This window comes from Oryx dammah, unplaced genomic scaffold (genome assembly GCF_014754425.2).
Source record: "Oryx dammah isolate SB20612 unplaced genomic scaffold, SCBI_Odam_1.1 HiC_scaffold_29, whole genome shotgun sequence".
Classification (NCBI taxonomy): Eukaryota; Metazoa; Chordata; class Mammalia; order Artiodactyla; family Bovidae; genus Oryx; species Oryx dammah.
In genome coordinates, this window is record NW_024070213.1 from 23,790,597 (window position 1) to 23,817,413 (window position 26,817).

The window sequence follows — 26,817 nt, forward strand, 5'->3', positions numbered from 1 at the left end:
ATCCTGCATGCTGCAACTAATATCTACCACAGCAAGTGAGTCGTGTCCGACTCTTCGAGATCCCCTGGACTGTAGTCTGCCAGGCTCCTCTGTCCATGGAATTCTCCAGGGAAGAATACTGGAGTGGGTTGCCATCCCCTTCTCCAGGGGATCTTCCTGACCCAGGGATCGAACCCGGGTCTCCTGCATTGCAGGCAGTTTCTGTAAAGATGGTAACATCTGAGCCACCAGGGAAGCCACAGCAAAGCAAATTAAAAAAAAAAAGAAGAAGACCATGCTTATTAAAAAATAAATAAATAAATTGAGATTTTTCTAGCATTTGCACTGAAACAGGGGGTGAAACTGCTCCCAATCAATAATGTAAAACCTCCTGTATTGAGCTCTGCCCACCTCTTCTGAGGAAACACTTGAATGGGAACCATCCAGTTACCATATTTGCTTAAAGGGAGAATGCAGAGAAAGGAGAGTCTCAGTCAGCTCTTATAACTGCTTTATTCTTGTTCTCTTGTGCTGTTTACAGTGTCTATCAGAAAAGAAAAACCCCAGTTGGCAGGGAACGTGATGAGAGACCTTCACTGAACCAGCAGTAACCACAGGAGAATCCAGGGGTGGAGGGAGGAACGAGGACCTGAGGCAGAAGGACTGTGCTAGTTTGCCCATTTTCTGATCTCCAGTTGCTCAAATGGGAATAAAAGAGGGACTATTAAATGATCATCTATGGGACAGAGAACTTGGGCGATCTGGCCATGTTCAGAAGGAGGGCAGGATGAAAGCCCAATTTTAAGCATCTTGTTCAGCTATCACTGGGAGACACCTTGTGGGAGAGGGTGCAGTGCTAAGAGGGTGGAGGGTGCTGGGGAAGGGGCCCAACTGTGATCAGTGAGGAGGGACCAAGGGCTCTTCTGGGTGGCAAAGATAGGCAGAGAGAAGGGCCGAGGCGCTCATTCTGTCCAGTCCTTCTTAATGGACAGGTTCCACTCCCAGGTGAGGTGGTCATGCTTGTCATCGTCAGTGAAGAAGGACTTGTTGTGGTAAGTGCCTCGGGCCAGCATGCCCTTGGGGGCCTCCTCAACTGGAGTCAGAAACTCATATTCCTCTGGCCGAGGCCCGTAGCTGCCCACCATGAATGTTGCTTTATCCACTGGGAAGAAAGGAAAGTTCATTAGGGTGAGAGCCTGTTAGATGAAACGCTGCATGTGACAATCTGGAGCAGAGCTCACTGTGATCAAAGCCAAGCAATACTTTCCAAGCCTGGCTAAATATCAGATTTACCGGGAGCACCTTTTTTTCCCCTTAAAAAACATTTTTTTTTTTAAAAATTGGAATCTCTTCATAATGTAGTATACTTTGACCCACTCTCAATCTATGGTTAGTACTATTGTGAGTCCCAAGAATCAGTGTCCTTAAAACACATCACAGCTGACTCTGAGATCCAGGAAAGCTGAGGAATTAGTGCCCTAAATCAATGGGGATCAAGACTCTATGAAGATGTAGCAGATTATGTCATAAAAACAAAGCAAACAAACAAACAAAAAACAATTCCAGGTACTCCAAAGGTACACACTTCCAGTTACAAGAGAAGTTAAGTCCAGGGGATCTTCTCAGCCCAGGAATCGAACTTGGGTGTCCTGTATTGCAGGCAGATTCCCAACTGAGCCAGGGAGGCCCTAAAGTACAGCATGGTGACCATAGTTCCCAATACTATACTGTGTATTTGAAAGTTACAGAGAGAGTTGATCTTAAAAGTTCTCGTCACAAGAAAAAAAATTGAAACTGTGTGTGGTGATGTGGGTTAATTAGACTAATTACGGTAATTATTTTACAATATGTACAGGTACGGGTCATTATGTTGTATACCTAAAATTAACACTATGTTATATGCCAATTATATCTCAATAAAAAAATACCTGAAGCTAATTGAGACCAGAGTTCTGATCTCAGCTCTGCTACTATCTACTTTTCGGGGATTCTGTTTCTTTTCTATATAATCCACCTTGAGGATCTTCTACCTACAAACTATCATTCTGTGGATAGTTGCAAGAGATAAGGTAACAGCTGGTTAGAATGAATCATTCTGATGTTAGATGTTCATTCTGATTAGAATGAACAGAAATCATGGATGGGATAATTAGGTGAAATGGGAAAACCAATAATTTGTTTTTTTTTAAAAAGTAGTGGTGAACTGAAACAGACGGTAAAAATAGCCAACCAGAGTTATTAAAAGGTGAGCAACTGGGATATATATTAAGAATAATGAGGACTAGAAAGTTTAAGTAAAGGTAAGGGGGCAAGCAGGTGATGTTTAAATTGGTTGTTATTTTGAATAAGTTTGAAGAAATAGCTGCAGACATTCTTGACAAACTTTTGCCCAAGTGACACATCAGAGTCTTTACACCCAAAGGAAAATAGGAAACTGAACTATTTTTTCATGAGACTAGATATTGGAAGAGCAAGGACGATCTTTCAGGTTAACAATCTTCTGTGGGATTTGAGTCATTAAGTGGGTCTTTCAGTTCAGTTCAGTTCAGTCGCTCAGTCGTGTCCAACTCTTTTTGACCCCATGAATCGCAGCATGCCAGGCCTCCCTGTCCATCACCAACTCCCGGAATTCACTCAGACTCACGTCCATCAGTCAGTGATGCCATCCAGCCATCTCATCCTCTGTTGTCCCCTTCTCCTCCTGCCCCCAGTCCCTCCCACCATCAGCGTCTTTTCCAATGAGTCAACTCTTGCATGAGGTGGCCAAAATACTGGAGTTTCAGCTTCAGCATCAGTCCTTCCAAAGAACACCCAGGACCGATCTCCTTCAGAATGGACTGGTTGGATCTCCTTGCAGTCCAAGGGACTCTCAAGAGTCTTCTCCAACACCACAGTTTAAAAGCATCAATTCTGTGCTCAGCTTTCTTCACAGTCCAACTCTCACATCCATACATGACCACTGGAAAAACCATAGCCTTGACTAGACGGACCTTTGTTGGCAAAGTAATGTCTCTGCTTTTCAATATGATATCTAGGTTGGTCATAACTTTCCTTCCAAGAAGTGTATTGTACTTTTATGGCTGCAGTCTGGATCTTTACTCCATGCTAACTGATCATTGTCTTCCTTCAGTTCAGTTCAGTCGCTCAGTCGTGTCCGACTCTTTGCGACCCCATGAATCACAGCACGCCAGGCCTCCCTGTTCATCACCATCTCCAGGAGTTCACTCAGACTCATGTCCACCGAGTCCATGATGCCATTCAGCCATCTCATCCTCGGTTGTCCCCTTCTCCTCCTGCCCCCCATCCCTCCCAGCATCAGAGTTTTTTCCAATGAGTCAACTCTTCGCATGAGGTGGCCAAAGTACTGGAGTTTCAGCTTCAGCATCATTCCTTCCAAAGAAATCTCAGGGTTGATCTCGTTCAGAATGGACTGGTTGGATCTCCTTGCAGTCCAAGGGACTCTCAAGAGTCTTCTCCAGCACCACAGTTCAAAAGCATCAATTCTTCGGCGCTCAGCCTTCTTCACAGTCCAACTCTCACATCCATACATGACCACAGGAAAAACCATAACCTTGACTAGACGGACCTTAGTCGGCAAAGTAATGTCTCTGCTTTTGAATATGCTATCTAGGTTGGTCATAACTTTTCTTCCAAGGAGTAAGCGTCTTTTAATTTCATGGCTGCAGTCACCATCTGCAGTGATTCTGGAGCCCAAAAAAATAAAGTCTGACACCGTTTCCACTGTTTCCCCATCTATTTCCCACGAAGTGATGGGACCGGATGCCATGATCTTCGTTTTCTGAATGCTGAGTTTTAAGCCATATGTTACACTGTCCTCTTTCACTTTCATCAAGAGGCTCTTTAGCTCCTCTTCACTTTCTGCCATAAGGGTGGTGTCAAATGCATATCTGAGGTTATTGATATTTCTCCTGGCAATCTTGATTCCAGCTTGTGTTTCTTCCAGTCCAGCGTTTCTCATGATATACTCTGCATATAAGTTAAATAAGCAGGGTGACAATATACAGCCTTGATGTACTCCTTTTCCTATTTGGAACCAGTCTGTTGTTCCATGTCCAGTTCTAACTGTTGCTTCCTGACCTGCATACAGGTTTCTCAAGAGGCAGGTCAGGTGGTCTGGTATTCCCATCTCTTTCAGAATTTTCCACAGTTTATTGTGATACACACAGTCAAAGGCTTTGGCATAGTCAATAAAGCAGAAATAGATGTTTTTCTGGAACTCTCTTGCTTTTTCTATGATCCAGCGGATGCTGGCAATTTGATCTCTGGTTCCTCTGCCTTTTCTAAAACCAGCTTGAATATCAGGGAGTTCACAGTTCACGTATTGCTGAAGCCTGGCTTGGAGAATTTTGAGCATTACTTTACTAGCATGTGAGATGAGTGCAATTGTGCAGTAGTTTGAGCATTCTTTTGTATTGCCCTTCTTTAGGATTGGAATGAAAACTGACCTTTTCCAGTCCTGTGACCACTGCTGAGTTTTCCAAATTTGCTGGCATATTGAGTGCAGCACTTTCACAGCATCATCTTTCAGGATTTGAAACAGCTCAATTGGAATTCCATCACCTCCGCTAGCTTTGTTCGTAGTGATGCTTTCTAAGGCCCACTTGACTTCACTTTCCAAGATGTCTCGCTCTAGATTAGTGATCACATCATCATGACTATCTGGGTTGTGAAGATCTTTTTTGTACAGTTCTTCCGTGTATTCTTGCCACCTCTTCTTAATATCTTCTGCTTCTGTTAGGTCCATACCATTTCTGTCCTTTATCGAGCCCATCTTTGCATGAAATGTTCCCTCGGTATCTCTCATTTTCTTGAAGAGATCTCTAGTCTTTCCCAATCTGTTGTTTTCCTCTGTTTCTTTGCATTGATCCCTGAAGAAGGCTTTCTTATCTCTTCTTGCTATTCTTTGGAACTCTGCATTTAGATGCCTATATCTTTCCTTTTCTCCTTTGCTGTTCGCCTCTCTTCTCTTCACAGCTATTTGTAAGATGCAGAAGCTCTATACAGTCAACAAAAACAAGACCAGGAGCTGACTGTGGCTCAGATCATGAACTCGTTATTGTCTTCCTTAACCCTCATTGATGGATTTGGTGGAACTGACCTATGCATTACTGCTTCACACCTCTAGGCGACGCTGTTTCACACCGTTAGGTTAACGAAACGATGGAAATGCTTTCATCAGCCTTCCACTTTTCATTTTTCTCTGCTCTTATTAACAGAACACAACTGAACATGTACTGTTTAGGTGTAGCTTGCCAAGGAAACTGTAGATTAAATAATGTGATATTATTTGTTTCAGTTACAAAGTGAAAGTGAAGTCGCTTAGTCCTGTCTGACTCTTTGCAACCCCATGGATTGTAGCCTACCAGGCTCCTCCGTCCATGGGATTTTCCAGGCAAGAGTACTGGAGTGGGTTGCCACTGCCTTCTCCAGAGGATCTTCCCTACACAGGGATCGAACCCTGGTCTCCTGCATTGTAGGCAGATGCTTTACCATCTGAGCCGCTTTTCTCAATTCTAGAAAACTCTTTCAATATGCTATCTAGGTTGGTCTATTTTTTCCCCCTTATTCTTTGGCTAGGAAATTGAGCACCGCAGCCCATCCCTATCCCCTGTCCCCTATTCTTTGGCTAGGAAATTGAACACCGCAGCCCACCCCTGCCCCCTGCCACCTGCCTATCACACGCTACTAGCACCTCCCATTTGGGTAGGTCTTTCCTCTCTTGGATTTCTCTGACACAAGTTTTTACTTGGGAACTGCTTTTTTAAAAAATTTCAAGAGTACATTTATGTACTTGAATTCAAACTTGGTTGTGTTCGCTTGCGTGCTATGTTGCTTTAGTCGTGCTTGACTCTTTGCGACCCTATGGACTGTAGCCCTCCAGGCTCCTCTGTCCATGGGATTCTCCGAATACTGGAGTAGGTTGCCATGCCCTCCTCCGGAGGATCTTCCCGACCCAGGGATCGAATTCTTATTCTTCCCCTTTATAAGTAATAAAATTGGATTTCAGAAGAATGCTGCAGGTTGGTGGCTGACCCAGTCCTAACTAGGTTTCTGTTAACATGGAAGGAAATATCCGTGTGCCTATCCAAGGGTGAATGTCCACGGCTGTCATCATATTCTTCAATGAATTTAGGACTAAACATCGCTAATAACCCGAAGTTTACGTGTCCCCGAGAAGCGGAGTTTGGGACAGTGGCAAGTGGGCATACTTTACCTTTCACCCCCGTCCGGTAGGTGTGTTGAACATACTTCAGTCCTGACACAATGTCCTTGTTCACCTGTAGGTGGGAAGGAGCCAAGTCATTCAGATTAAAGAGGGTCTTCAAGTTTTCCTCCCATTTCATGCGGATCTGACCTAGCTGAGGCTTCTCTAAGGATGAAAGGACTGAAGATTTAGTTCAGAATAAGTCACTACCATCATTTAGCCTGGCGATGAGGCAGAGATGAAAGAGAGGAAGTCACAAGACTCAGTGTTACCGAAGCTGGTTCCAATTGTTGAATACTATGATTTTTGGTGCGGGGGAGGGGATGGTTAATTAGAACACAGTCTCAGCATTCTACATTACATTTCTCCTTCCTCCATGGCCCAGAGAAGGGTCTTGAGCTCCTTCTCCCTGAAGACTGTCCATAAGGCCTTTCTCGTTTTTAGGTTACAAAGGCATTAATGGAAACTAATGATTAAGTAAATATCTGAAAATCCTAATCTCAAAAATGATCCACCGAACATATGAAAAACAAACAGGGGGAAAAGTCGTAATGGAAAGTTGGACCTAGAAGATGATTTTGCTTGTAACATAACTGTGATTGGAGTCTAGAGATGAGATGAGTCACAGGAAAACAGCCTCCTTGGATGAAAATAATGGGTGAAATCCATTTGCCTCTGGCATGTAGTTTGGATGGCTGTCATTCTCAAATGTTGCCTGGAATCTTGCCACTTTCCCAAGCCTTTCAGAGAAAATTTACTAAAGCGGAATGAAAATATACACAGCTTGAGCACTTTACTTTTCCATGATTCATTCTACCTAGGGCTGAACGAGTCTGTTAATTTTATGCCATGGTCATACTTATACAAGCAAATTAAAGTGGGCATGGCCCCAGCAGCTGGATGGCTTGATCAATTGTTCACCCATGTAAGAAGGAAAGAGTATTGTTTCTCCTCGACAATAACCAGGGCTCCGATTTTATTTTGGACAGAACAATCAGAGCAATCTCTCAGGGATACATTTTGTTTTGTTGGCAATGAAGTAGTATAGCCATGAATACTTCTTGCTTAGGTTTGGAACAGGCACTCAGCAAAACCTGTAGCATAAAGCTATCAAAAGCAGACAGAAGGAAAACAGCTTCATTGAAGAAAGTGTGATAAAATGAAACCCTAACTTTCTAATTCTTCTAACTTCTGCATGTGACTCATAGCTATAGGGAAAAAACCCACATCCTTCTAGAAGCCTTTAAGCTGGTCTCCTGGGCATAGTAGAAGATGTGGTCTAGTGGGTAAAAGACCAAAAAAGGACAGAAATGGTGGTGGAGTAGTAATAAGGACTTCAAAAAAGAAAGACTCCTGTTTTTCCACTGCTCCACAGATCATCCATTTAATATAAACATGGTTGAGATGGACAAAAGAAAGGTGTGAATATTCCTTGTTATTCCCTGCCTCTGCCTGCCCACCCTTCCCGATTGTCTTCCACCCCTAGCTTTGGGAACTAAAACCAAGAGCCAGATTTAGGGAGAAATAGAAATTAACAAAAAGTATGCCAATGTGATGATGCAAGAAATTTGATTTTTTTTCTTCTTCTGATTACAGAAAGAATTTTAAAACTTTATACAAACATACAGGGCCAGATACTTACTTTGAAGTTAATTTTGACTCTATATTCAACACCTTCCTTTAGGACAAAGTTTTCTTTTTTAAGGGCTTCCAGATCCCCTGTAGAAGCGAATTTTAAAAGCGTTAATTCTCGTTGGAAGGACATTCACAAGGAGATGAATGAAGTCGAAGCTCCTGAGCCATTTCTGGACTCCTCAGAGCAACACGGTCCCTATGGTCCTCAGGTCAAAGAATGTTTGAGATCGCTGCACAAACACGCATTTGGAACCCCTGAAATCTTATAGCTGATGTGAAAGAAACATGATAGAGCTTTCCCTCCAAGTTTGACTGCAGCTTTAAGAATACACAAGACTTTGCCCTTAAATACTCTGCCCCCAGTCCTCAAATATATAGGAGAAAAATATTATGTAAGAATGCCAGCTATTTGTTTTTGTAGATTTGTTAATGTGTGTGGTGTTTTCTAAGCTTTAGAAAATGTGCTTGTTTGGTTTCTTTTTATCATTCTAAAAAATATATAAAATTTAAAAATTTAAAAAATAGACTTGTACTTAATTTTGCTTTTGCATTTGCAATTGCACACTTTTTTTTTTCCTTAAGGAAAAGATAACATCACTTAAGTTCTAAAGGCTTCAGGCTCCATAAAACTGGGATCTGCCCCCTAATTCCTGTACCTTGGTTAGAGAGGTGGTCTTTGTTCCTTTCTCATTATGATCCTGTATAATTTGACATTTGGGGTGACTCTGTGTGTGTGTGTGTGTGTGTGTGTTTTGCACAATTTTGTGCAGATGCTTCATGCATATAGCTGGCACCAGCCTCCTCTGTATACATCTAGGATTCACTTCAGTAGCTTTTTTTTTTTTGGTGATAGAAAACCAAGCTTTTCTTGTTGCAGGGACAGGGACCAAATTTTCCCTGCAGGATCGATCATCGAGCCTTTCTGAACAGAGCAGGTTTCCTTAGTACTACTTCAGACCTTATCTTGCAAAATGACAGTTATACCTGTTAACTTTACACAATTTCTCACAGGAAGAGGTCTGAGGCCCGGTGAGAGAGAGAGAGAATTTCTTTCTAAGAGATGCTAGAACGTGGGGGTAGTTGAATGTGGGATTCTGCTCTAATGATTTCGGTTGAACAGGAAGTGTGTCTTTTCAGCCTCCAATTTCCTCCCTCTGACAAAAAGCCCATATAAGGTAAAGAGTGATTGTCTTATGAGAGAGGAACTACCTTGCTCCTAAGCTTACTGTTCTAGAGGCATGCTCTGTTCTGTCTCATGAGTCTATTTTATGAATCTGGTAATAATATTTTTTTTTTTCCACGAAAGACCTGCCTTTGATGTCTCCAACCCCTGGCTTCGTGGCCCTTTCCTTATTTCTCCCAGTGGCCTACTTTCCCCCAAATCAGCCACCTTTCCAATCTCTCATCATCTCCTCCAGACCTAAGTCTCAGGAAATGACTTGACCTTGGCAGCAATAAAGTGAAAGAAAATAACATGTTAAGTTGTACATCTTTAGTGAGGGAAGTTGCTTCTTTCAAAGAATCAGAGTTTTAAGCTAAAAAAATCCTGCATATTTCACAATGGAATTCCTAGCATTAAACAGGAGGTCTTAGATTTCTTCTTGCCTTCAGGTAAGTTCTGTACTGACACAGGATCAATATTTTCTCTGATCTTTATAGTGTATGTGTGTGTGTTTGTGTGTGTGTGTGTGTGCGCGCACACACTCAGTTATGTCTGACTCTTTGTGATTCTATGGACTGTAGCCTGCCAGGCTCCTCTGTCCATGAGATTTCCCAGGCAAGAATATTGGAGTGGGTTGCCATTTCCTTCTCTAGGGGATCTTCCCAAACCTGAAATGGTAAAACATTACCATTTCAGAAGCCTACAACTTGCTTCTTAATATTTTCATTAGCAGTCTTTTTCCACGAATAATAATTCTCCCATGCCATGGGGAGATAAAATCTGAAATAAATATAATACAGGTAGACATATCTAGTACTTATGCTTGACCCCTTTCAATTAAATAGAAATGGAGGTTGGGCTTCTCATTAAGCATGGTAAATACTGTGAAAACATTGATTTGTGATCTGGTCCCAGCATACCTTACTAGAAATCACCTTACTGAGTTCGTGCATGCTCAGTTGTGTCTGACTCTTTGCCACCCCATAAACTGTAGCTCGCCAGGCTCCCCTGTCCATGGGATTTCCCAGGCGAGAATGCTGGAGTAGGTTGCCATTTCCTTCTCCAGAGGATCTTCCCCACCCAGGGATCGAACCAGAGTCTCCTGTGTCTCCTGCACTGGCGGGTGGATTCTTGACCACTGTGCCACTTGGGAAGCTGTTTACCTTACTAGGTTTTGTTTTGGGGGGGGTGCTGGGACAAGGGACAAAAACGATGCCCTTGTCCTCATGATGACATGAGGCCCCACCAAACAGAAGAGCTGTGAACACTTACCAGTGAGGTCCATGGTGATTGGTCCTGGGGCACTTTCACAAACGAGGGTCAGGCGGGTGACAGTGACATTGGGGGCTGTTGGGTCTGCAGAAATTAAAAGGCACTGTGAGCACAGAGAAGAGGTATATACATACAGGGTGTGTATGTGTACATTTCAAGTAGGAAAGAGAGAAGATGAAAAAGAAAAATGGATCTCTGTCTCTAGAGGAGACGTAAAGATGGAAGTGGCAGATTCACCAGGCTTGGTCTTAGTGGCCTTGGACCTTCCTGTAATGCTATTTCTGCTTCAGGTACTTGTAGGTCCACCTTATTCATCAATAGCAAACATTTCCTGAGTGGCTATGGGTAAGGTAGTCTGCTGGTTGGTCAGGGTGCATCCATATCTTTGGGCCATGTCTGACTCTTCTGTTGTGTATTGGAAATGATGGATGTTAGGTAAGGAGAAGGAGAGAAGGAGAAAGAGAAGAGAGAATATGAAAGACCATGGAGAAAATACAATTCTGAGTAATAGTCTGAAACTCCTTCTAAATCCTTCCTATCTATGTGTTATTTTTGTCTGTTTCAAGGCAACGTACACCTTATCTCCAAAGAAAACTTAATTATCCATCTGTAACTTGGTTTGGCACATGGAGACTGCAGCTCACTCCCTTAACCTTAGAAGCACTTGGTACCCTCTCCTTTGCACCTGCTCCTGAGTAGCTCAAATGTTTGCCTTTTCTATGCCCCTTGACCTGCTCCACTCTGTCTCCTCACATACATATACCTGCTACCACAGGACCGTCCCCCAGGAGCGTTTTCTTGTACTTAATTAGACTTTCATCATCTTTGTCCATCTCCTGAAGCTCCTTCAGGGACTTCTGTGGGGGGGGGTTTGTAGTTGAGCTTGCCATCCAGCTCATCGTCATCCTCTTCCACGTGTGGTTCTGGGGCCTTTTCAGTCATTTTGATCTAGAGGGAGACAGAAAGAGAGACAGTGATGATCTATTGGCCAAAAGTCCATGGATATGAGCTATGCTTGAGGGGCTGCTCTTAGTCTTGTCGTTTAGTCACTAAGTCCTGTCCAACTCTTTGTGATCCCATGGACTATAGCCTGCCAGGCTCCTCTGTCCATGGGATTTCTCAGACAAGAATACTGGAGTGGGTTGCTGTTTCCTTCTCCAGGGGATCTTCCTGGCCCAGGGATTGAATCCACATCTCCTGCACTGGTAGATGGATTCTTTACCACTGAATCACCAGGGAAGCCCACTCTCAGTGCTATTTTTTGCCCTAATAAACTTCTGCAATTGTCAATGATTTTCCAGGAGATTTCCCTCTGATTCAGCCTCATTCTATTTCACAAAATAAGAATATAACACATTCCAAGTTTTCCTTTGACATGTTTGAATGTTTTCATACTGTGATGAATCCCGCCTATTCACTCAATGAAACTGACAGTAAGTAACTCACTTGTGAATTCTATAAAACAAGTGAAGCAGCGTAGCACAGGCTGTCCTGAACAGTGAATGAACAGCCCCAGTTCAGAGAGTTATAGAAATGATCATAGTCCTACAAACCCAGCCAGTCTTGCAGGTGTCAAAGTGCTGAGCATGTATCAATACAATCCCAGTTATAATGGTGTCAAGTACTTGGTAAAGCAAGTTAGTTTTTCCCCATTCATTGCATCTTTCCCTGGACTCCTGTAAGAGTTCAAAGGCAACTCATGAGAGTTTTAGGCCCCTGTGATATCTGCCTGAGTGTCCTCCCCCTGCTCCCAACATTGCTAATAATTCCCCAAGGCCAGCTAGTGGGTTTTGTTTCTCCCTCACTTTAAAAATTTATTTGGCTGTCCTGGGTCTTCATTGCATCATATGGGATCTAGTTCCCTGACCATGGATCAAACCCAGGGCCCCTGCATTGGGAGCACAGAGTCTAAGATACTGGACCACCAAAAAGTCTCTTGAATCTCCTGAAACACTTGAATACTTGCCATTTTATAGGCGCTCATTGATTGGGTTAATAGGTTCTGTATCTAACGAGCTTCTGTTCTTTTGAAATAACACAAAATAATAAAGGACTCCAACTTCCTCTAGACAAATTGCAACTGTCTCTTTAGTGCCCTTCTATCCATCTCCACTTCTCCTTTAGTACCTCCTTCTCTTCTCCAGATCTCCTGTGACCTTATGCTCTAAGACCTCACCTGGGCATACCCTATTTTCTTCCTTCATCGTCTACATTTACTTGTTTGTTTTGAAACATCAAGGGAAGATCTAATACAATTATTTACACGTAAGTGTTAATGACTGATCATAAATTTAAAAATTATTTTTCTTAAAGCATGTATAGTCAGAGCTTCTCAGAGTTGAAATGAACCGCGGAGGTGATATAGCCCAAAAACTTGCTAGTCACTCAGTCGTGTCCAACTCTTTGTGACCCCATGGACTGTAGCCCACCAGGCTCCTCTGTCCATGGAATTCTTCAGGCCATAATACTGGAGTGGGTAGCCATTCCCTCCTCCTCATTTTATCACTGAGAAACTCGAAACCCAGAGCTTAAGAGAACTGCCCAAGTTCATGTATTTCAATGAGATGCCCTGTCCTAATAAAGAGGAAGGAATCTCTCAGAAGAATTTCAGGCCTGGGATTCACAGAAATGGAGCTATTTGGGGGAAAAAAGGGAGATATTTAGACAAGGAGATAATTTCCTGGTTTCCTTTCATTCTGCTCCCAGGGTAACTCTCTTCCCTGCCTTGGGTAAAGGCTTTACTGTTCCAAAGTGGCAGAACTCTAAGACAATACCTATCACATCTCATCTTATGTGACCCTGCCAAGTCCTATAAGGTTCCTCTCAGAGTGAAGCTATCTGTGGCCAAAATCAATTGTGGTTTCAACTTTTAATGTTGCTATTATTGGCAATGGGAAGAAAAATAATTTGGAAGTGAAGCCAAACAAAAGCAATTTTAACAGGGAAAAAAAGAAAAAGGAAAGGAAAAGAAATGATATCTCTTGGCTCATTTATCCTCTTCCAGAAAAATAACGAGCTGAACACTAGGAGCCTTGATCAACTCTGCAAACAGTATTGCATCGCCTGGGCCCACTTCCTGTGCAGGAAGGAAGCTTGTAGGCCTGTTGCTATGGCAACTCTTGCTTCTGCCGAAGAACCAGCACCACTCAGAGTTGAGCCTCTAGAGAACAGCTCAATAAACAGAGTGACTAATTCAAGTCCTACTCCAAACAACACTCAGCGAAAGTGAATGAACTGGCTGGAAAAACGATGAAGGATGCAGTGGGTGGAGGTTGTCGGCTGTGGGTAGTTTAAGGACAACCATTAAGCCACAGATAAAGAACAACGCAGATGAGACTAATTAGATGAGACAGGTTCTCCTCTGGTGACACCCAGAAGCCTGACCAAATACCCAGGGTAGAGGTCACATAAAAAAACTGCAGATAGAGCATCAGCAAAGCTATCACCATGTGAGGACATCTCAGCACTGCAGAAAGACCTTTCTGGAATGTATTACTTGGTTCTCACAAGTCATGTGCTTAGAGTTTGACTATGAGAGGATGACATCACATCCAGCCACTAATTAGCTCAAGGTGATTTTAATAATCTGTAGGGAAATGACAACCCACTCTAGTATTCTTGCCTAGGAAAATTCCATGGACAGAGGAGCCAGGCAGGATATAGTCCATGGGGTCGTAAAGAGTCGGACATGACTGAGTGACTGAACACACACACAGGAAATTGTAATTCTGCACCCTCAAACCTCAATTTTGAAAGGAGAAGGAAACAGAGACACACACAGAGAAAGATCTGGTCTAGGACAGTACTTTCTAACTTTTAATAATGTCATACTTGGCAACATAATTTATCTGTCATCTAGATCCTGATTTTTTAATTGGTGAGACATGTCACTTCTAAATTTTTATCATATCTAAACAGATATAATAATTGCTTAATGAAAATAAGCCACACATTTATTTAATGTAGAGCAGAGAAATGGCAACCCACTCCAGTATTCTTGCCTGGAGAATCCCATGGATGGAGGAGCCTGGTGGGCTACAGTCCATGGGGTCGCAAAGAGTCGGACACGACTGACCAAGCAACTTAACTAACTAACTAACTAGAGAATTGAAGAGCAGAGAATAATGTGGGATTACGATATGAAATTGTGGCAGTCAAGAGGAGGAAATTTGGGACCACATGAAAATAATTTGGTCTAATTATGTAGCATAAGAAAAAGAGATATGAAGTCAGATGACTCCAAATCAGTTCACTTTGAAGAGCTGATTAGAAAAAAGGAAAAAAGGTGAAAATGTCATAAAATGATAAGAAAGGACTGGAAAGCACTTCTCAGGGAAAGCCCTTCTGAAAGCAAAATGAAGGTCACAAATATTTGATGAGCATCTAGCATTTACAAGACACTGTTCTTTAGCACATACTGATGTTTAAGTTATTCTCCAAAGTGGAAAAAGCTGGGGGATGAGCAATCTAGCCGTACCAAAAATGCCCAGCTCGTTTGATTGGTGGTTCTTAATCTTTCTGGAGACAGCAAGTCTCTTTAAAAATCTAGTAAGAGTCGTGGTCTTTATAAAAGGAGAAAAGCAAAAGCCCATGAAATTGTGCAAGCAGCACAGGGATTCACAGAGCCCGGAAGTCCTTTGTAGACTCTCCTGGAGTTCATGACTAAGAACTTGACTTGAAACTATAACTTGGAAACAGTGAAGCAAAGCATTGAGTGTTAAGCATGGACTTCCCTGGTGGCTCAGATGGTAAAGCATCTGCCTACAATGTGGGAGACCCAGGTTTGATCCCTGGATTGGGAAAACCCTCTGGAGAAGGAAATGGCACCCCACTCTAGTACTCTTGCCTGGAAAATCCCATGGATGGAGGAGCGTGGTAGGCTATAGTCCATTGGGTCACAAAGAGTTGGATACGACTAAGTGACTTCACTTTCTTTTTCACTTTTTGCTTCTCTCTGAAGCCTGGCCAGACCAACAACACAACTCAGCCTCAAGCCAAGGATCATGTCTGTGAACCTGAAACCCTGGACCTGCAGAGGCAGGAAGAGATACCGAGTAACGTCTGGATCTCAGGGAACATGACCATAGTCCAGTAGAAGAGCTGTGGTTTGGGAAGAGTTCTGGGTCAATCTACTTGATTTTGGATAATTATCCCCTCAATGAACTAGGCCTCATCACACATGAGTTTTCATTCTGGCTTTGCTACTAACTAGCTATGACCCTGTGAGCAAATGTTCCAACCACTGTGATCTTCCTTTCCTCATCTTGGGAGGTGACGGGTTAGGGGAGACCATCTCTAGGTGCTTCCTTTTCTAAGGTTGCTACCTGTAGTCAGGTGTCAGCTCAGTTGTCCTTCCGTTACCTTATTTCACCTGTATAAAAGGCTATCTGCCTCTGTTTTATTATTTCATATTGTTTATTTATGTGAATTCCTCAAAGAGTCTGCATTTGCAATTTTACAATTCATTTCCGGGAAATTTCAGATTCTCCCGAAGCCCCAACTGGTTAATATACCTTGACAACAGTTTCCCAAGCTAACTGTGTGTGTATAGTGAACTACAAGTATCATTTTTCTCCTTTTAAAAATAGTTTAAAACTTTTTGTTTGTGTTGTGTGTGTGTGTTTGTTTTTCTTGTTGTTTGTTTGTTTGTTTTTTGGCTGCACCATGTGCCTTGCAGGATCTTGGTTTCCTGACCAGGAATTGAACCCTGGCCAAGGCAGTGAAACCACAGAGTCCTAGCCACTGGACCACTGGGGAACTCCCTCATTTTTCTCGTTTTACCCTTCCATTTTGTAGGAATTTTAGGGAAATGCCAGGTTGCTCTCCAATTGCATCATCTAAAGAACAGCTTTTTTTGTGTGTGTTGGAGTATAGCCAATTAACAATGTTATGATAGTTTCAGGTGAACAGTGAAGGGACTCATACATATACATGTATCCATTCCACCCCAAACTCCTCTCCCATCTAGGCTGCCACATAACATTGAGCAGAGTTCCCTGTGCTGTACAGTAGATGTTTGTTGGTTATCCGTTTTAGGAATAGCAGTGTGTACATGCCCATTCCAAACTCCCTAATTATTCCTTCCCCCCACTACCCTCCACCCCCAAAACCATAAATTCATTCTGTAAGTCCGTGAAGAACATCTGGTTTTGTTATTGATAACAGTAATTCTAACAGCTATCACACATAGTGCTAAACCCTGTCCCGAGGATTATCTCACTTAGTCCTCACCACAGCCTTAAGGATGGCTGTTATCATCATTGCCTTCTACAGATTAGAAAACTAAACTTGAAGTAAATAACTTGCCTGAGAAAGCATGCTGTGTGAGAGCCTGAATATGAGCCCAGGGGGGTTTCTGACAGGAGGCTCTAAGCTCTGTCACTCCAGCTGTCTTTATTAAGAAGTAATAATGAAATTAGAGAGCTCATTGGTTATCTTGAGAATCTCCATGGGGGATGCTGCACAGGCAGAGGTAAGTGCTGCTTTGCAAAACTCTGCAGGGCGGCTTTAGCAAGTCAGGGAAGTGTCATCTAAAGAAAACTTTGGTGCAACTCTACTCCATGTCCCCTTGCACAAGCTGCTAAACCTCTGGTCCAGTTTTGGCCTCTGCAAAGTGAGACGGTTGCACTGAAAGATCTCTGAGGCTCCTTCATAATTCAATGACTCTAATGCTGTCCTTACGACTTCCCTGGTGGCTCAGATGGTAAAGCATCTGTCTACAACGCGGGAGACCTGGGTTCGATCCCTGGGTCGGGAAGATCCGCTGGAGAAGGAAATGGCAATCCACTCCAGTACTATTGCCTGGAAAATCCCATGGACAGATGAGCCTGATAAGTTACAGTCCATGGGGTCACAAAGAGTTGGACACAGCTGAGCGACTTAATTTAAACAAGGCTGTAAACCAAGAAAGGGAAAGAGGAAGTGGATGTGAGGCTGGGGAGAACCCAGATCATCAGCAATGAACATTCTAGATTGGGCTGTGCTCACCTCCCTCTGGGGCTTGTACCCTGTTCCACAAAGAGCAGGGCTGTGTCGCTTGTTTTCATGCTGTGTTTGACTACAGATTTTTACACAGTAAAAGTGAAATGAAAGTGAAAGTGAAGTCGCTCAGTCATGTCCAACTCTTTGTGACCTTGTGGACTGTAGCTCACCATGCTCCTCCGTCCATGGGATTCTTCAGGCAAGAATACTGGAGTGGGTTGCCATTTCCTTCTCCAGGGGATCTTCCTGACCCAGGGATCGAACCCAGGTCTCCCGCATTGCAGGCAGACGCTCTAACCTCCAAGCCACCAGGGAAACACCAAAGTGAAATGGGGAATTATCAATTACATATTTAATAAGGCCCCAAAGCACATATGCATTTCTTTTCTGTTTTCATGTGCTCGCCTCTCTAGTTATCTTTATTTCCTGCTTCACAGATGCCTATACAGGTGAATTTTCACAGCAAACCCTCACACACCCATGTTTACTGCTCAGTGAAACAGGGTCAAGCATCAGATGGGCTGAGGCAGGAACTTAATCTTCTCAGGCTCAATTAAAATGCCAGATTAAATTAGGGTGGGTATTCATGGCATGGGTAAAACAGCACAAATCAGAGTTTTTGCTTAAAAATTCAGTGAAATTTCCAAGAAACCGGAAGTGACATACACCTAAGAATTTACCAGCCTCAGGAGGCAGCACACGCTTCTGGTTCATAATACAGTTCCGAATAAGTGGAAGGCAAAGACAAGGTAAAACTCTTGGATTTAGATGAAACAAACCACCTGGTTAATGCATAAAAAAATGACCCTTTGTTGTGTTTCTTGGGACTTGAGCACTGAGTCAGATAGACTAGAGATTCAAAATGTGTGTCCATGATTGATGTTCCAGGATGTAGGGGTGTTATTAGCCTCACTGAGCCTGAGTTTTTCTACCAGTAAAGTGGGAATCATAAACTTTTCTGATGGAGTTGAAGAGTTAGAGAAGACGTGAAAAGTTCTAGGACTATTCTGGCCAACAGTAGATGTTCAGTGACCCTCTGTTCCCTTCTTCTCCTCCCTTCTTCATGATACTCCGTGTTTGCTGGTTTCAGCTTCGGCGAGGTACCTGACTGCCAGACACCAAGGCTTTCTTTGGGCTCTGCCATCTTGACAAAGTCCTCTCCTTCCTTCTTAAAAATAGATTTGGTTTCTTTGAGGAGCATGGAAGAGACAAGAGGTTCTGGGAACTGCCAGGATTGTTTAGGAACTGAATCAGCCTATAAAATGCAATCGTCACTATTCTAGTTCTTTAAAGAGCAATTTAATTTTAGATTCTATTTATTGCTCTGTTTCCTAAGTGAAGCCAGAGGTCATTCTGGGACTGATGGGAAATGATAGGAGACACAGGCACAGCAAATAGAGAGATTTTCCTTTGGCTCTGGAGGAAAGCACCGTGGAGGCTTAACTCAAGCCCCGAAGTTGCCTAATCACATAACCTGATGCCCCGGCCAGGAGGATTAGACAGAAGAGGTAGAGTTGAGGGAGGGATAGAAAGAAATGGGGAAGTGCCAGAAGTAGGGGGTTTCCAGCAGAGAAGTACCTATGTGAGCATCAGCATGCTATGTCACCCGGTCATCTTCACTTCCTGAGGTCTAGGATATGCCCACTTTCCCCAAACTGGAGGTAGTTGGTTTACAGCAGGTCATGGTGAGCTGGACCGTCTCTGAAGGACCACAGACGATTCGGAGCCAATCGAGGAGGATTTGGGTCTGCTCTGCTGCCTGGTGATTTGGCTTCACTGGGGAATCTAACTTTATCCCTCGGGACACAGCACGCTGTCTGGGTTCTAAATTCCTTTCTGGTGTGTCACTATTCCCTAATGACTCAGAGGAATTGATGCGTCCAATTAGGAGCTGCTCTATACTACCTCCACCCCACCACGAGCTTCTGCAACTGCAGAGCCGGAAGACAGCAACCAAGCCAGTGCCTGAGAGGACAGTGTCCTCTTACATGCATTAAACATTAAGATCGAGCCAGAGGCGGGGTACAGATTCTTAGAAGCAGAATTCTTTAGTGTTTCCCTTGAAGTAATTATTTCCCAAGATATAATACGTTATTCCTTCCTGGGCATTCATAGTATGGTTGGTCCTCTCGATACCAAGAGCACGGGACTTGTAGCATCCATGGATTTTGGTATCAAGGAGGATGGGGGTGGTCCTAGAACCAATGCCCCATGGACACCTAGATTCATATGCAAAAGGAGAGAGAACTCAGTGGATGCATTCAGCTTTCCTGAGTGTCTACTATGTAAAGTCACAGTGCTAGGTGCTTTCATGAATACTCATTTTAAATAATCTGCAAAGAAAATTGCATAAAGGCAGCCATTATTGGGCAAAAGACTACACTGCAATTACTCAGTCCACTCACAGAGGTTTTAAATTAAACATGAAAAATTATGGTTCAGATGGTAAAGAATCCACCTGCAATACAGGAGACCAGGATTCCATCCCTGGGTTAGGAAGATCTCCTGGAGAAGGTAAGGGCAACCCACTCCAGTAGTCTTGCCTGGAGAACCCCACAGACAGAGGAGCCTAGTAGGCTACAGTCCATGGGGTCACAAGGAGTCAGACACAACTGAGCAACTGACACTTTTCCAAAGACAATTTTTATAAGCACACATGGTGAATATTAGCTCCTCTAAGAAAACCCAAGTGAATTTTTACCAGATCTGGTTGTGGGAACCAGAATGTGGAAACCAGTAGGGAGGGACTCAGTAATTTTTTATTAAGTGGATAAATATTGAAGTTTCAAAAAGAACACGAAACCCATCTGTGGGGGGGTGCCAGTATGGACTCTAACACAAGATCTGGGGTGACAATAATACTGACCCAGCATAAGGATGCTCAGAATGGGGGCTTAAAGAACATTTCTGCCATGGGGCATTTCCTAAAATGTCCTTCTGAGGCGGGATAGCTACTGATTGTTTTTTGCATCAGTGTGTGACTTCAGTCAAGTCATTGCATACTTCTGAGCCTTCTTGTCCTCTCAGTGTCCTCACAGGATTCAGTTTTATACGTTTCTCACACCAGATCTGACACACAGAATGCCCTCCACATAAGCTGATTCTCTTTATCTTCTTAATTTTTACTGCCCCCCACCCCCACTCCTCAGGGTGTCTCTCTATCAGCCGGCTGAAGTTGAAATCTATGGTGCTTCCATGAATTGGCCAAGGCCCTCATGTTCCCATCAGACTGACTTAGCTATTCTGAGCTTCCACTGAAAACAGAACCTGCTCATTGCTCAGAGTATACTGCCTGAGGGACAAGCTCATGCTCTCCCAAATAAGAGAGGAGGTTGTTGGCTTTTGTTCAGCTATAACCCGGTTATTCTTCATGGGCTGTATCTGTGTAGGATGGGTGGTGAATGAACTTTTCTTTCAGAATTGCACACATATCAGGAAAGAATAAAATGATCTTACGGTGCTTGTGTCCTATCCAGATCTGGGAGGGGCCTTTTCTTGTAAATGTAATGAAATCAAGCAATGGCAAAGATAAATGGCAACTGCCTATGACTGAACTTCCTGGGTGCCAGCACAGACCTCTTGACTTCCCTTGCTTGAGCATCCAATATGCTAACTCTGAATCCAGTGTTTCTTGGTCTCTCCATGAAGATACAACCATGGGACCTCCAAGTAAGGGCATCTGCCTTCCCCTACCTTGAACAGAACAGCTCAGAGTTTATCAGACTTATACCACCAATTACCCTAGGTCCAGAGTTTAACCCACTCCAGTATGCTTGCCTGGGAAATGCCAGGGACAGAGGAGCCCGGTGTGCTCTGGGGTCACAAAAAGAGCCTGATATGACTTAGCAACTAAACAAAAAACCAGAGTTGAAGTACAGACCATGTTTGTAACATGTGCTACCTGGAACATCCTTTAAAAGAGAAGAAAGTATTCCAGGTCACACCTAAAGCACTTCTCATGACTGCCAAAACCATACCCCAACATTTGGAAGGCCCACTGACTGGGTGTCCTAGCTGAGCCTACTTGAATTTTTCTAGAATGCATCTCTGAATAAGGGGCTTCCCTGATGGCTCAGTAGGTAAAGAATCCACATGCAATGAAGGAGACAGGAGATGCAGGGTTCAGTCTGGGTAGGGAAGATCCCCTGGAGGAAGAAATGGCAATCCATTCCAGTATTCTTGCCTGAAAAACCCCTGGACAGAGAAGCCTGTCAGGCTACAGTCCATGGGATCTCAAAGAGTCAGATACGATGGAGCAACCAAGCACGAATTTCTCAATAAATTGTTGGGTGTCTTCTGGGTTTCCTTTTAGCCCTCTCAGATGTAAAGAGCTGGTCTTGGCAACAGCAGCAGTTATCTTTCTGCCCATCTCACTGGCTTTTGCTAATGGTAGAAATGCCATCTCAGTAGACTGATGAATCAATAGCCATGAGTTCTGCTATGTTCCCCCTGGATTGTTAAATCTCACTGGACCCCAGGGGAGGCTTTCATTATATATTTCCTTTATGTGCCCAGAAAATTCCTCCCGTGGAGAACAGTTTCATGTTTGACAATTTCAAATCGATTTTTTTTCTTTTCAACCCATCTCTTTAAGTCTGCTTAAAAACAGGAAACCACACATCTCCACCCCAGCACCAACCAACTCACCATGCACCAGCTTGATTCGTATCAACTTGGTTCTACAGTCTTTTTGCTTCTGAGCTTGGCCAGATGCCGGCTTCGACCTTGTAGGAACCCAGCCAGGCACTGCCGGCGGGTGCCCTTGGAATCCTTCTCCAGGACATGAAGCATAGGTCTCCTGGGCGGGCGTGCACGCCCTCCCTCATAGACCAGCCTCCCCTGAGTCACTGTTGCCATTCCCTGCCCGGATTTCCCCTTCTCTGCAGCCTCCTTAATAACTTTCTTATCATGGTTTGTTTTAAAGAGGAACAACCCCTCTTAAAATAAATAAACTGTACAGGGCGGTAGCCAGGTTCAGAAATTTCTTGCATTTGTCTGTGCTCACCTGCAGCCTTCCCCACCCCGAAGGGATCTCAACTTACTGTCAGTGGTCCACGTCTCCGTCCTGGGTGCCTCTGCCTCTCAAGCCTGACTTCTGAGCACTGGCAGTTAGAACAGGAAGGAAGTTGTGAGAAAAAAAAAAATATTTTAAACCTACTCAAAGAGGAAACCCTGGGCTGTCTCAAATCCTGTTCCTTTGCACTGCGTATCTCTTGATCAGCCAACTCTGAGCAGCACTCTTGACGATTCATGGTACATGCTAGAGCCTGCCCACCCAGGTGAACTCGCAGCTGCCTGAGGGTTCAGACAAGGGTCTGCAGCCTATCATTGTGAGTGCTGTGAATAATTGTGTGGCTGCATCTAAAAATCAAGCCATTTCAGTGCATACACTTCTGAGGCAAGTTGTCTAAAACCAGTAGCAGAAAATTCACATAGGCCTTACTTTGTATGACTAACTTCTGTTCCTTTGGGTTTTCTGCCAGCTCTCTTATCAGCCAGATATGTCGAAAGTTTGCTGGCAGTGAATACTGCTAAGGGGTGCTAAGAAATTATGAATTTTAACCACACGTATTTAGCCCTAAATCTTAACATTGGTCCTCAAATTGATTTTTAGAGTTTTGTTGGTCAGAATTTCAAGATGTGGCTTGTATGCCAGCACAAATCATCACGTTATGTATTGTAGTTTTCACTAATTTTTCTTTTATATGAAAAAAGTCAAAGCCCTGTTTTGATTAAACCTAAGGATTGCAGATAAAAAATAAAACTTCATTAATTCATAGTCTTCTAAGTCAGAACTTGTTATAATTTAACAAGTGCTAAAACTGACTTTGTACCTTATTTGAGGAAATGGCTCATGAAGTAATTTGAATGGGAACAAGTTACAGAGGCCAAATTTAAATCATTTGAGGAAAAAAAAATAAATCATTTGAGGGAAGTTTTTAAAGCACCCAAACCACATTTTCATTAGACTTCTCCACAACTGCTGCCAATAATAAATGCTTATTATTAATATTTAAATATTCAGTATTCCGGGGCTTCCCAGGTGGCGCTAGTGGTAAAGAACCCACCTGCCAATACAGGAGATGTAAGAGATGTGGGCTTGATCCCTGGGCGGGGAAGATCCCCTGGAGGAGGGCATGGCAACCCACTCCTGTATACATGCCTGGGGAATCCTTTGGATAGAGGAGTCTGATGGGCTATGATCCATAGCATCACAAAGAGTCAGACATGAGTGAAGTGACTTAACACACATGCATTCAGTATTTACATCGTTCCAATATGTTTAGAGCTGATTAATTATGCAAATATATTTGGAGAAACTGACATTTATTTTGTTGTCTTTGAAATGTAATGCGTTTTGTTTACTTCATTTTGTATATTGATGGCACCAGCTAAATCTTATCTTTAGTCAATGGAACTAAAGTAATCAAGAAAGTGGTGATCATTTGATGGAAGAAAAGAGATTAATCTAGAAAAATATGAAAAGAAAAAGAGTAAAAGTGCTGAAAACAAAAAACAGATTTAGTCTATAAATTTCAGGATGATGTAGATACAAAAGAGCTTTTGAAACAAAGAGGATGACCATATTATAAATAGAAGCAAATATTAATTTACTCAGTAGGCAGTAAATTTTGTAGCACAGAACTCTCAAGAGAGGACATATTTCTTCTTTCAAGAATATTTTTTGAGCACATAGTTCCTCCAGGTCCTGTTCTACATATTGCATCTAGATACACGGTCGGTAAATACAAAGTATCAAGATACAGCAGCAGGCAACAGTCGTAATCTCAAAATCTCTGCTGTCTTGTGGAATTTATGTTCTGGGAGAAGACAGTTTAAAAATAGGTCTAGTTTTAAAACAGGAAGAGTTACCATCTGATCCAGCTATCCCGCTGCTGAGCATACTTCCAGAACAGACAAAAGCCCTAATTTGAAAAGATACACACATCCCAATATTGACAGCAACACTGTTTACAATAGCCAAGACATGGAGGCAACCTAAATGTTCACTGATAGATGAATGGATAAAGAAGGTGTGATGTATATACACACACACACATATATACGTAGATGTTATATTTATATATATCAGTTCAGTTCACTCAGTCAGTCATGTCCAACTCCTTGCAACCCCATGAATCGCAGGACGCCAGGCCTCCCTGTCCATCACCAACTCCCAGAGTTCACTCAGACTCACGTCCATCGAGTCGGTGATGCCAACAAGCCATCTCATCCTCTGTCGTCCCCTTCTCCTCCTGCCTCCAATCCCTCCCAGCATCAGAGTCTTTTCCAATGAGTCAACTCTTTGCATGAGGTGGCCAAAGTACTGGAGTTTCAGCTTCAGCGTCATTCCTTCCAAAGAACATCCAGGGCTGATCTCCTTCAGAATGGACTGGTTGGATCTCCTTGTAGTCCAAGGGACTCTCAAGAGTCTTCTCCAACACCACAGTTCAAAAGCATCAATTCTTTGGTGCTCAGCTTTCTTTATGGTCCAGCTCTCACATCCATACATGACCACTGGAAAAACCATAGCCTTGACTAGACAGACCTTTGCTGGCAAAGTAATGTCTCTGCTTTTTCATATGCTATCTAGGTTGGTCATAACTTCTCTTCCAAGGAGTAAGCGTCTTTTAATTTCCTGGCTGCAATCACCATCTGCAGTGATTTTGGAACCCCCCCAAATAAAGTCTGACACTGTTTCCCCATCTATTTCCCATGAAGTGATGGGACCTGAGGCCATGATCTTCGTTTTCTGAATGTTGAGCTTTATATATATATATATATATATACACACACATGCAATAGAACATTACTCAGATATAAGAAAAGAACAAAATAACGCCATTTGCAGCAATGTGGATGGACCTAGAGATCATCATACTGAAGTGAAGTAAGTCAGACAAAGAGAAACATTATATGATACCACTTATGTGTGAAATCCAAAAAAATGATACAAATGAACTTATTTACAAAACAAAAATGGACTCCCAGACACGGGAAACAAACTTATAGTTACCAAAGGGGAAATCCCAAGGAGTTTGGGATTAACAGCTAACACTGCTACACAAGATCCTGCTGGGTGGTATGGGGAACTGTTTCAATATCTTGTGCTGTGCTCACTGTGTGTTGCTCAGTCATGTCTGACTCTTTGCGACACGATGGACTGTAGCCCGCCAGGCTCCTCTGTCCATGGGGATTCTCCAGGCAAGAATACTGGAATGGGTTGCCATGCCCTCCTCCAGGGGATCTTCTCAACCCAGGGACTGAATCCAGGTCTGCATTGCAAGTGGATTCTTTACCATCTGAGCCACCAGGGAAGCATTATCTTGTAATACCTGTAATGGAAAAGAATCTGAAGAATCCATACAACTAAAACTAACACAACACTGTAAATCCACTGTACCTCAATAAAAAACAAAAAGAAAAACATAGGTAGAATACATTATTTGGAACAAGAAGGACTTGAAGAATTTGGAATGGTAGATTCAGTGGGTGCCACTACCCATTTCTTATGCTATTAGGGAAGACATCGTTAGTCAAACAGGGCGTTTTTTTCTAGTAAGCCCAATGTGTCATCAAAATTATTCCTAATGCGCTGCTTTAGGCACAGACATTGGAAGATATGGAAACCCCTAAAAGTGTCTGTGACATCAATATGTATATATGCAGTGTTTCTGTGCATTTACTGGAGGTGGGGGGATTGGAGAGCATTCCTAACTTTCATCAAATTTTCAAGGAAGTCCATGACCTCAAATGGATTGAGTTGCTAATGAAGAACCTCTTTTCTTTCTTTTTAAAAAAAGTTTTATTTATTTATTTATTTATTTTGGCCACACTGCATAGCATGCAGAATCTTAGTTCCCAGACCAGGGATATAACCTGTGCCCCCTGCAATGAAATTGAGGAATCCCAACCACTGGACCACCAGGTAAGCCCCCAGAGTCTCTTCTTGATGACACAATGGTGGACTTTCAGTAAGTTGGAGGACAATTTCAAACTCTTCTAAAACGACTTTCAGCATCACTATTAGGGCTGGGGGCTACCTGAAATTACCATTCCTCACTTTCTTCTGTTGTAGTTCATTTTTTAGAACCCACCTGCCTATCCAGGAGACATAAGGGATGACAGCTAAATCCCTGAGTCTGGAAGATCCCCTGGAGGAGGGTATGACTACTCACTCCAGTATTTTTGCCTTGAAATCCCACGGACAGCGGAGCCTGGTGGGCTACAGTCCATGGGGTCCCAAGAGTCAGATACGACTTAGTGACTAAACCACCACCAGTAGAATTATATCTAAATTAGAAAGAATTGGGACCTTCCTGGTGGTCCAGTGGCTAAGATTTCACTCTCTCAATGCAAGGGCCTCATTTGATCCCTCATCCGGGATCTAGATCTTGCATGCTGTAACAAAGAGTTTGCATGCCTCACCTGAGACCCGACACAGCCAAATAAATAAATAAATAAGTTTAGAAATTAAATAAAATAAATTAGAGTTACCTACATGCTACCACCAATTCCATCTCTTTTCTGGGGTAAGAAAATTGCCTCGGGGAAGGATTAG

At 43.0% G+C, this 26,817-nt stretch overlaps 1 protein-coding gene across 1 annotated transcript; it reads right to left on the reverse strand.

Annotated features, from left to right (window-relative positions):
• Window positions 1-473: 473 nt before the first annotated feature.
• Window positions 474-22,348, reverse strand: ARHGDIB (Rho GDP dissociation inhibitor beta). The gene is given in 7 exon segments (XM_040235250.1): window positions 474-1,141; window positions 6,215-6,278; window positions 7,848-7,924; window positions 10,275-10,358; window positions 11,038-11,143; window positions 11,145-11,222; window positions 22,298-22,348. Coding segments are annotated over 6 exon segments (603 nt in total). The 5' UTR covers window positions 11,217-11,222; window positions 22,298-22,348; the 3' UTR covers window positions 474-941.
• Between the last annotated feature and the right edge of the window lie 4,469 nt (window positions 22,349-26,817).